At 39.4% G+C, this 11482-nt stretch overlaps 1 protein-coding gene across 1 annotated transcript; it reads right to left on the bottom strand.

The window, feature by feature from the left end:
- Positions 1-1407: 1407 nt before the first annotated feature.
- On the bottom strand, positions 1408-11113 carry BOLL (boule RNA binding protein). The gene is made up of 11 exons (XM_078864937.1): positions 11076-11113; positions 8757-8952; positions 7773-7864; positions 7417-7471; positions 5726-5801; positions 5347-5468; positions 5061-5156; positions 3294-3347; positions 2504-2632; positions 1975-2073; positions 1408-1845 (listed from the first exon to the last, which is right to left on the bottom strand). The coding sequence occupies exons 1-11, from the start codon at positions 11111-11113 to the stop codon at positions 1681-1683; spliced, it is 1122 nt and encodes a 373-aa protein (XP_078721063.1). The 3' UTR covers positions 1408-1680.
- Between the last annotated feature and the right edge of the window lie 369 nt (positions 11114-11482).

Genomic DNA, 11482 nt, shown 5'->3' with positions numbered 1-11482 from the left:
AAGTGGTTTCTACTAGACTACAATGAAATGTAAAATTTTTTTTACCTAGTCTCCAGCAACGCAAACATTTTTTTAAACTTTTAGTTTTAATATTTTTTTTCACATTGTTGCATTTTACATTAAGCTCTGAGCTTATGAAAACATCTTGTAAACATCAGAGTTCCATCATACTTATATTGCTATATATCACATATCAAATCTTTCAGGAAAATAAACACCGCATACACTATTGATAAACATCTTGAGAGATGGGGTATAGAGGCAAGATTGCTTTGATTTGGTCAGGATTTTCAGTGAAGTGAGTGCTGCTTACTCCCAGTAGGAAACAGCATTGCAGGTTGAGTTATTTTTGGGCCACATGTCATTAGAGGACAGCACTAATATTAACGTGCTGAGTTGGAGCGAAGACCCAAAAAAATTTGGCCACTTATTTTCATTCGTATAAAACCTAGCTTTGGTTAATTATGCAAAAATGTAGTTGACAATGACAGAGCTTTGTTAAAACGCTGAAGACATTAACACCTAAAAAAAGCCTAACTGTAGATTGTCAATCAGTATTAAGTTTGTAAAGATGTATTTTTCATATTAAAAAATTGACATGTTAATTTCTTGAATGTGGATATAGAATTCTGAAATAATATGCATGATAAACTATTAGTGTGATACATTTTTACATTTTGCCCATAGATTAGCTTGTTTTAGAGCAAAATTACCAAGGGATTTTGTGTTTTTTATTAAGTGTCTATCCCCTCGTATTTCTCTGCCATTAAAAACATTTTGGAATGTAGCATTATTGGTTTATAATGAACGCTAACCATTACAGCAGTGGTTGCATGTTGTAAAAAGGGGTTATGTTAAAAATGAAGCACTCGACCAAATCAAAACTAAAATCTCACCATGAAAGTCTATGAAATACCCTTACATACTTCAAGTAAACATACTTTATGCAAGTGTAGTAAACTTTACAACCTTACCAATGTGAAGTTTTGTTTAAAGATAGGACAATGCGACTTCCATGTACTGTAGCTGCATAAACTATATCACACTTTAAGACTTGTGTACAGCATTGCACACAATGCATGTATAAAATATACTGAAATGTAATCAAGACTTATGTTTGAAGGCACTCTAGACATAAAAGCAAACATTCTTCAGTGAAGGCACTATGTATAAAAGTGCACATTGAGGCAATAACTTGTGTCAAATGATGAACACAATTTTGGCTTCATCTTTCACGAAGTCCTAACACCTGAAAGTTGTGTTTTTTTGCACAACAGTTCTAAAGACTTAAAATTCTTGTTTAGTGATAAATAATAGTTTTCTCTTAAATCTGAATGTAAGGTTTCTACACTTTGAACAAACTTAACAATAATTAAGTGAATGTGGGTTTGCTTCAATAGAATGAAATATAAAAGGATTTTACACTATGAGGCTTCCCTGGAACACTACAGCAAATTATAATCCTATACGTTTCACATAAAAGTATGCAGCAAGACCACATTGACCTCCTCCATGTAAACAATTCGCCCAAGTAAAATTGGCAATGACCTTGTAGCTGCAATGGCACACGCAGGCAAAACATCCTACCACAAAGGCTCACACAAAATCAAATATTTGTCATTGCGCTGCGTGTCTCGAGTCGGTCAAGTGTGGCCACAGCGTGCAGCACAGTGCGTGTGCTCACTGGCCACCTTCCGTTGGTGTCGGCGGGGGGGTGAGGATTGCTCGTTCCATTTGTAAATCTCGTCGGTGGCGGAAGCCGGTGGCGTTGCGCCACATTCGAGATTTGACACCACCCTGCTGGGATGTCCCGTAGACCCGTCTCATGTGAAACATCTTGGTATCCTGCTGTGTAACAAAAAGGAACAATGTGTAGGTTAAGAAACTAAATGCGTTTATTGCGTATCATTGACAATAATAATTTGTAGTATGTAGCAGACAAATTAAAAACTGATTAAAAACAAAAAAACGAACCTTTACGTGGTCTTGGGACACCATGGCCACTTGCATGTTGTTGGGCGGGTGCAAGTGTGTCTGGTGGTAAGCAGCCTGCATAGTATGATCTGTGTAACGCTGTGCATACCGGTGTAAATGGCAAATGAGAACCTTACTCATCCAAACATCAGTGCCATACTTTCAAACTATGAATCAATATACATCTGTTAAAAAATTGGACCATTTCAAGCCTACAATAACAATTGCCACATTTTACAATCTACACTTTCTAGAAGAAAAAAATTCAACAGCTTTAAAAACTTGTGACTAATGTCAACACATTTAAACAAATGTCATACACCGGTTTATTTAGAAAATGCACCCACAACCTTTAAAATAGAAGACACAAGTGCATTTTCTAATGCTTAATTACAGGATTGGGTGGGAGCAGATACTGAAGCCCAAATAAACTTATCACTTTTGATATGATGAACTGTACTTGTGACTGTTCCTCTGAAAGCAATGCATCAGATGCTAGCTGGGTGGGCAGTATTTGCCTTCGCTTTACCTCTGAGATTGAAACATCTGTGATTATAGGGCCGGCAGGGGAATTGCCTCCATCAGTGGGGATGTTCATGGACTGATGGTGGTACATCATCTCTTGGGGCTGCATGTACATCACTGGCGATTGTGGAGCCTTGTAAGAGACACACAATCGTGTTGCGCAACAGCAAGTACCAAGTCTTACTCATGGCATGCCCATGAACAATTGTACAAACTGTAAGAGAATATATTTATTTTCATGGGAAACATTTAGATGCAATGTAATGATTTGAAATATAATGCAATGTTATGCAAATATTCGAGGAGAAATAATTGAAAAAAAATGTCTGCGCTGCAAATGTAAAATAGACAATATGCCATACATATTATTTCACATTGCAGTAGTGCAAACAGTACACATCCAATCAGGAGTAAATGAGTCTCCACTTAATGTTTATTACACATGTACAATCATATTTAACCAACTTTCGAGTAGATGTATTCAAAATTTCATGAAATAACTATTTTTTACAAGCTTGACTCCATAACATTTTCTAAACAATGGTCTGTGAATATGCCACAATATTTACTACTAAAGGTGTTCTAAACTGGCTTTTATTCAGAAGAAAAATGGAAAGTTAAATTGTTAAAACACAGAAAGAATTTTTTCTTCTGCACAACTAAAAATAACAGCCATATTAAACCTGTGCGCAATTGTTCGTGAAAGCCTTTGGTAATAGTTTGAGCTTGGAAATTATCTTTCTTTTGCAGCATGCTATAGTAATGTCAAGGTAAGTGTAACTTCTGTGACTCACTTGAGGTGGACTCCAGAGCCACTGGCCAGTGGACCACTGAGAAGGGGGAGCCTGCTTTAAAATCAAAACACACAGCCACCATGTATTAAATGACGAAGATATATTTGGATGAGAACCATCCAAATAAACCAACTGCAAAACATCTCTTTAAAGATTATTGCTATCTATCACTAATAGAATACTTAAAATGGCATTGAAAAAATGTTCAAGGTTGAAAAGTGTATATTTCACTTGCACTGCCTTAAGTACCCGGTGGTCCGAGTTTGATTTCTGGCCACAGCTAAAATCAGTCGTGATATCGCAAGTTGCAAGATACAGTTCTTTACCCAGGTAATAACTCAATAAACCAGGACCTTAGCCAGTAGTCTGCCAGTAGAGGGCGAACATTGCTCTATATAATCCTAATTGGTAGTTTGAGTCATTTTCAAACTCGGCAAATTTGTACTGCCGACACCGGCACACACAATGACCTACTACTCTTGCAAATTACGTCACGGTATCTTTTACATCCACTGTGAAGCATACGGCGCATATTACGTTTGTTACACCTATAGTAATATATCAGGGTGGTCGCCATTTGATTTGAACCGTGGACATCTACAACTAGCGAAAGAGGCACTACCACTAGGCCATGTTATACCACCCTATATGAACCTGACCTGATTAACCCACCACCCCCTTCACCAATTAACATTTACTGGTGTAGTGTGCTCAAAACAATCCCAACAACGAACATGACATGGGTAGGTGTGCATCTAGCAGTGGATTGACAAAGGGCTGTATCTTATTATACTTCATTATTAAACAAAATAAACGTCTAAACTCTTGATGAGCAGGGCAACAAATACAGTAGTTATTTTTACTTGCTGCATGCTGTCTCAAGCGCAGTAGTGCCATAAATTAAAAATATCACTGGCCAGCAAGCCAGCCAACTTTCTGGTTACAATAATAACCTTGACTTCAGCCAAACTCCTGTCGACAGTGGTAGGAATCAGTGTAACCACGCGAGTTTTCAAGCAGTTGTTGAAAAACGTTATGCAAGGTACTGTGTGCTTGCAGCCAGCTTAAGCGTAAAGTGTAAGAAACTGGAAAATGTTGATAAGTATCATGAGCTTGGTTAGCTATAACTCGATATAAACGATGTGGCTGTATTCATTGCACTGTACAATGGTGGAGTGCAATGTTACAGTACATGAGTATACAGTTCAAAAATTATGCTCTGCTGTAATGTATATGCAGTCACATATGCAATGCTTAAAACAAATGAAAATAAACCATTAAGTTTATATTCCTTGTAAAAAAAAATATTTACTCATCTCTGAGTCATTCTGTTAGCACATAATTTCCATGTATGTTGATGTTAATGAGTCGCCATGTAAACCTTTTTATCTCTGATCTAGATCAAGTTAACCTTAATTAACGGAACATACTTATAATCGTATGCAGTGTATTATGTGTGTATAGTCTCTACATGGTGTATATGTGTTTCCCACCAAACATTTGGGAGGCAAAGTGTGTAGGGGTTACCGAATAGTCTTGGGGGAACTTGCAATATTATTTTATTTTTTCGAGAATTTTTATTTATTTATATCTCCAAAAAGTGGAATTTATCTTTTGTATAAAATGTTGACAGGGCAAGAAAATCTGAAATATTTAAATGTAAAAAAATTCATAAACAATGCAGAGATGTGATATTTATTTTGATCATTGTAACCAGTGCATGATTTTTAGGAGTCGAGTCTCTGTGTGCTGCACGACTGTTCATACCTGATAAGAGTAGGCAGGCTGTTGGTACACGGGTGATGCTTGGGGTGATGGTATATGCATAGGTTGATGATTATAGTATGTCTGGTGCTGTTGAATCTTTTCACACACAAAGCAATAACCATGTTTGAGATAAGGCTTACTATGCAATTTACATTCCCAATAACACATCCATGAGTGTAGCATTAATTACAGCTTCTCTTCAAATTATCAAACATCAGTCACCTGTGATTGTACAACATGAAATAATGCAAACTGCTGTGTTTGTACACAATTAAGATTCACTCACAGGCATTTGGACTGGCATAGCATCAGGTTGTTGGAAATAAGCCACGCCATTGTGAAAGAGGAAAGGCTGCCCTGTTGAGGTTGTGAGGACCATACTCCCTGACGCTGGAGTTAGAGGAAACTCTGTGAGAACAGAGGAATACACACATACAACCACACACAAACAAGTGCCTGATCCAATATCCAAATGCATAGACATATGCTTGACTCTTAAGTAACACCACTTGTTTGCAAGGTTGGAAAGTAGTGCCCAACCACATCATTTGCAGTCAATGAGATGAATCCTGTTGAAATGCTTGGTTTAGTAAACACTTTAAACTAGATTGGTTGCCAAGCGGAAATAGCCTACATTACTCGGAACACCGATGAGCATTACTTACGTGGGAAGCCGACTTGTTGTTTTCGAATGGCTGGGCCAATGTTGAGCTTTTTGTCCTTATACATAATTTTTTCAGCCTGGGTAAAAGCCACAAAACCCATATTAACAAATCATACATTACAATTACATTTGACTTAAGTACATAATATAATGACCCATGGATGTCTGTCCTTAACGCTCATGACGTCAGTCCAAAAATCGACCAGCCCCCCTCATTAATATTCATGAGCAGGTGATGTCCTTCAAATGGACAGCTCCCACCCCTCATTAATAATCATGAGCGGGTGACGTCACTCAATATGGAGTACTCCTCCCCCCTCACTAATAATCATGTGCGCAAATGACATCACTCCACATCGAACAGCCCCCTCATTAATAATCATGAGCAGGTGTCGTCCTCCAAATAGACACCCCACGAGTATTACAGTATTACCTACTATAATGAGCCAAGAATGTCTGTGTGCAACGCTCGTGATGTCACTCCACGTCGACCAGCCCCCCTCATTAATAATCATGAACAGTATTCTTTGGTTCTTACGTGACTTTACGGAAAGAACCAAAGAATATTAATTCCTGCAGTCACGAAAGTTTTAAGTAAAAATGTAATCAATGAACAGGTTACGTCCTCCATATGGACCCCCCCCCTCACTAATAATCATGAGCAGGTGACGTCACTCCAAATCGAACAGCCCCCCTCAATAATCATTATAAGGTGAAGTCCTCCAAATGGACACCCCCCCCCATTCATAATAATTAGCAGTTGACGTCACTCCACATGGGGGGGCCGAGGCGCCTCCTCCCCTCTCCTCGGCGTCAACTTACAACCCTCACTACAAAGGCAGAACCCTCACGTAACACGATCTCCGTATCGCTATTGAGACGTCAAAGTAAAAAGGACGTCATGATGAACAAGGGATTACAACCTTAAAATGAAATAGGTCTGTGTCACCGCGCCCTTACAAATTGCACACGCATGGATGCAATGAATATCACGTCGCGGTCTGCTTTTCGCTTGCAAGGTTCAGATTTACTGCAATACACCAATCCTTGGACAGGCAAAAGGCTAGTAATACAATAAACAGTACATCTCACACAAGTCATTATTGAGTTGTTTGATCGTGGTGAATGTATACGCAGCATACAGAAGCCAAGATGTAAAACTATGTAATTTACATCATTGCACCACAGCTTTAAAACATTATGTACAACTTCTAGTGATATAACAGCTTTGATAAATTCTTTATCCAACAATGAATAGACAAAGGACCTGAAATTATGAAAAAGAAAATTTATATAATGTATGAAAAAAAATTCAACAACAGTGAATTATCCCAAGTATAGCACAAAAAGGGTCAAATAAAAATTGTTACACTTCCAATTTGTTTTCAGGAAAGATGTAAAAACCATGCAATTTCTTTTTAATATTAAAACGATTTTGAAATGGTACTCTGTAAAATGTGACTGCGCCAAACTGACTTGCACAGCAGACCAGCTATTTAGGTCTTGCGACTTGAGCCAACATTACAAATGACATATCTCTCCTTGCCTTAAATGATTTGCACATAAGGCAAACCTGTTCTCGAACCAGGTCCAAACATTCTTGCATGGTATCACATGAAGCACAACTAAGAGCAGTACGTTGTGAAATTAACACACTGGAATGCCTGAAGCAAATTATTTGTACTATTTTACCTCTTGCTGTATCTTCTGTGCATCCTCTTGTGACTCAAATGTGACAAATCCATAACTGCAAAATTTTAAAAATAGAATTTATGTGTTTGTTAATGTGCCAATTGTATCACCAAATTTATTAAATAATAACCATAGACTTCTGCATCACACAGGCACCCAAGATATTATATTAATCATTATGCAAACATTTTAAATATTAATGTTGTAACCTATGGACTAACGGTTCGTTAAATCTTAAAGGTGATGTTAATCTTTAAAAACACAACTTTAACAGATCTGCAGACTATTGTAATATGAAAACAAGGAACATTTGAACTAGTTTTGGTGTAAATTTGCAAAATATAATCAGGACTCACCCTTTGGAGACTCCAGCCCTGTCATTTATGATCTTGACATCTTTAACAGCACCAAACTGAGTGAAATACTTCTTAAGTTCAGCTTCATTTACCTGAAAATAAACGTGCACAGCAAATGTAATAATATATAGGCATTACTTTTACTCTGAATCACCAGCAAAGGCATGTATGTACTTTTCCCAAGGTTCTTGCGACTTCTTCTTGGTTCTTTCGGTAAAGTCCGAAAGAACCAAGAAGATGAATCCCTGCAGTCATGAAAGCTTTAAATCGAAAGTTCTTGCGACTGTTTTAAAGTTTACCTTTCAATCAACAATCTTCATGCTCTTTTTAAATAACGTGTTAGCCGTCACCCGCATGCATTATACAACTTGAAGATACCTCGTTTCTGCTGTAATTTCAAAAAATACATTTTATAAGAACATTTTGGAATCACACTAAATGTGAAAATCCAAGTGATGTCAGGCATCACCTTGAGGTCACCTGCACAAATGCAATGTCCCATGACATTCATTGTTAGTATGGCTGGTTCTACCCTACACCGACAACAACATTTTGTTGTAGTACAAATGTAGAAAATATTTGCAAAAGTTGCAACCCTTCATATTTCAACTTAGCACGACCCTTGATATATGATGTGATGATTTGGAGGCCACCATTAGATTAGCTCTTCATTCAAACTGGATGTCTTGCATGTTTAATCATTGCACTCCTACGTATGACACATCAATATCAATTCATACATTAATGAAAGCATTTATAAACGGTGGTTTTACAAACCTCTATTATGTATTGGTCGGGAAAGCAGACATGTTAAATTATAAACAACATTACATACCTGTCAACCTCCTTATCAGTGCCTACCTTAGTACAGACCATGTAAACCTTATTGGTCACCCCTTGCCCCTTATAAATCTCAAATGCTGATTAAACCGACGTCTCGTCGCCACCAAGTGAAACGTGTTGTGCCCACGAATCCCCGCACACCTTGAAGTCGATGCCCCCAACGAAGATGCGATTGGGGATGACGGTGCCGTAACGTGGCGCCTGCGTGGGGTTGCCGCCGCTTATCAGCGACGGCGATGCCTCCAGCATAAGTGGAGGCGATGCACCACTACCATCACCGTCGCTGCTGCCACCCATGGGGTCGCTCATCGTGGCACGTGTGGACAGCAGCAGCACCCTGGCGACGACAAGACGATGTCAAAAAAAGGGGGCACACGCGGGAAAAAGGAATACACGAAGATCCCCCGTGTAGCCTGTAACAAGACTGTTGTTTGGGTGCAAGTGCTGTTAGTCGAGTAGCGCCGATGATGGCCGGCACTGTGCAGCACACGAGGTTGGTGGGTGGGCAGAGCAACCACGCACGAGCGCCTTTGTCTCCCCGAGTGGCGATGTTTATATACCACGCCGGGTACTCATTTGAGGCTGAGTCGAGCTAGCAGAGAGGCCCTGAGCGGGAATCGAACTCCGGTTCGCAGAGCAGTGCGCTAACCGCTGCACTACCGCTCCCCCCACAAAAGACACCAGGTACTAATGCGCAATTTACATCACTTTCACCCCCCCCACCAGCCACAGACCCGGGTTTGCGCGTTCCGGAAAGGTACGGCGCGACAAATATCGAAACGACGTAAATCAAAACGAATATACAAGGGGGTAGTAGGTAGGTAGAGAAGAAGGATACTGAAAAGTGCGGATGCTATCAGTGACGTAGGTGCGAGTCAAGGCGACACGAGTCGAGGTAGAAAAAAGTGATGACTGGCGAAACGTGGATTTAAAGCTGTCGTGACTGCAGGGATTCATCTTCTTGGTTCTTTCGGTAAAGTCACGTAGAAGGGAAATAATAAAATAGACGCTGTCTTTCCGACAGACCTGTTCTTCACCTGAGGACGGCTGCTTGCGTTGTGGCCGAAACGTCGTGAGAATTGTATTTTATTATGTTTTATTTTTATTATTTTATTATTTCCCTTCTACGTAACTTTACCGAAAGAACCAAGAAGATGGCGAAACGTCGTACTCAAGATTGTACATGTTGTGGGTTTACTCTCTCAACATGCCGGTGCTGTACTAGTGCAATGAGCGACCGTGCCCGTGATTCCCCTTCCAGACCAGCAGGTGTCACTGTCATTACACAGGTAACGAATTGGCATGTTGTTTGACGTGAAAACCTTGCTAATTGGCTGTGTCGGGTGGTGGAGGATTTAACGACACATTTATATTTAAGCGATCTAACCTAAATTAACTCCTTTAAAAACGTATTTTTAAAGTTTTATTTTAAAGTGCACTAAAAAGTAAATAACTCGATTGGACAACGGGAAGTGAACGACATCTTGATTACAAGAGACAAATGGCGCCTGCTTCTTGTGAGAGCCAATTTCACAGTTTAGGGACCGCGGCGTTTTTCACCTACACAAAAATATATAATTAATATGCCGTCCATGAAAATGTTTTAATTGCTTGAAAGGAGGCAATTAACTGATTATTTGGTGCCGATTTTAATACAGACATGCATTGTCACCGGATGTGAGGTGTGCAGAATTAGGGATTGATTGGACAACAGGAAGTGGACGAAATGTAGATTACAAGATTTAACCACGACGCAGGAGTCAAGTGAAGTAAAACCGTAAAAAAATTACCTGTATTATGGATATTGATCGCGAAAGCCTACTACGTGTTAAACCAAAGTGACGACGTATTTGCGAAACGACGTAAGAGGGGAGGGAGAAGAGCCCTAGTTCGTGGTATTACTGTACCAGCATTCCTTGCACATTTTTCGATTTTAACTTGACATTCTACAGCCTCCAGATAAACGCCTAACAAACGTGTTTTGCCAACACATGCCAATACAATGGCAACTTTTACTTTTAACTCACGCGAGTGACTGAATACTGCCCCAAGTAATCTGGCAAGGCTCCAATTGTCATCCACGGTGGTTTTCCATTAAGTATAAGGAACACAATTAACGTTGAATCAAAATGATCGTTTTTCAAAATAGATTACAAAGTAACAGCCACGTTTACCATATGTTGACTGAACGAGTTAATTGAAAAGCGAGTATTTGTAATCGAAATTTCCCAGTTAAAAAAAAGAAAAATATCTGAATAGGCAAATCACAAAGACGCTGTTGACGCCACTTTAGATGGAATAAGACAACACGTACTTAAGCCGTCTAGACGAGCTATTCATTTAAATATACAATCATATTTCCTCTCGTAGACTCCACTTTAAACATCGTCATACACGGCATGTCGACGTTATTTCACGTCGGTATTAAAAATTAGAGCATTGAATAAAAAGAGTACGTACTTCGATTCAAAACTTGAGTTAGTCCAGAAGTTAAACATTGATAAAGATCAAATATTGAAATCCAAGTAGTTCCGTTTTCTCTGCAACACAAAACTTTAGGATGGGTTTGGGGAGAGATTTAAACTTCAGTCCAAAAAGCTTTGGTTAAAAAACAAACCACTCCATGGTACTGTACAAACAGTAACCATCAGCCATGGTCCGTCTACTGCTAGATGAAGAACATCCCTCCACGGCCCCCACTCATCAACATCATCTCGCTCACGTCCGTCAGACAACACTGATATCCCATCGTCTTGGGGCACATTCTTCTCATCTCGCTAGCTATTCATTCCGCCATTATCGTCGTCGTCCTTTTTCCTGCCGGAGGCCTGGTCGTACACCGTCGTTCCCCATGATGGCGGTGTCTC

Source organism: Lampetra fluviatilis, chromosome 2 (genome assembly GCF_964198595.1).
Source record: "Lampetra fluviatilis chromosome 2, kcLamFluv1.1, whole genome shotgun sequence".
NCBI classification, from domain to species: domain Eukaryota; kingdom Metazoa; phylum Chordata; class Hyperoartia; order Petromyzontiformes; family Petromyzontidae; genus Lampetra; species Lampetra fluviatilis.
This window is presented reverse-complemented; position numbering and strand designations above follow the sequence as displayed.

Excerpts from the sequence above, each read along its gene's own strand:
- BOLL (XM_078864937.1), bottom strand. The coding sequence starts at position 11,113 with ATGTTTAACTTCTGGACTAACTCAAGTTTTGAATCGAA. Across the intron at positions 3,348-5,060 it reads AGCCTGCCTACTCTTATCAG|CAGGCTCCCCCTTCTCAGTG; the intron begins GTATGAACAGTC and ends TTGATTTTAAAG. Across the intron at positions 2,074-2,503 it reads CAGATGTTTCAATCTCAGAG|CGTTACACAGATCATACTAT; the intron begins GTAAAGCGAAGG and ends CGGTATGCACAG.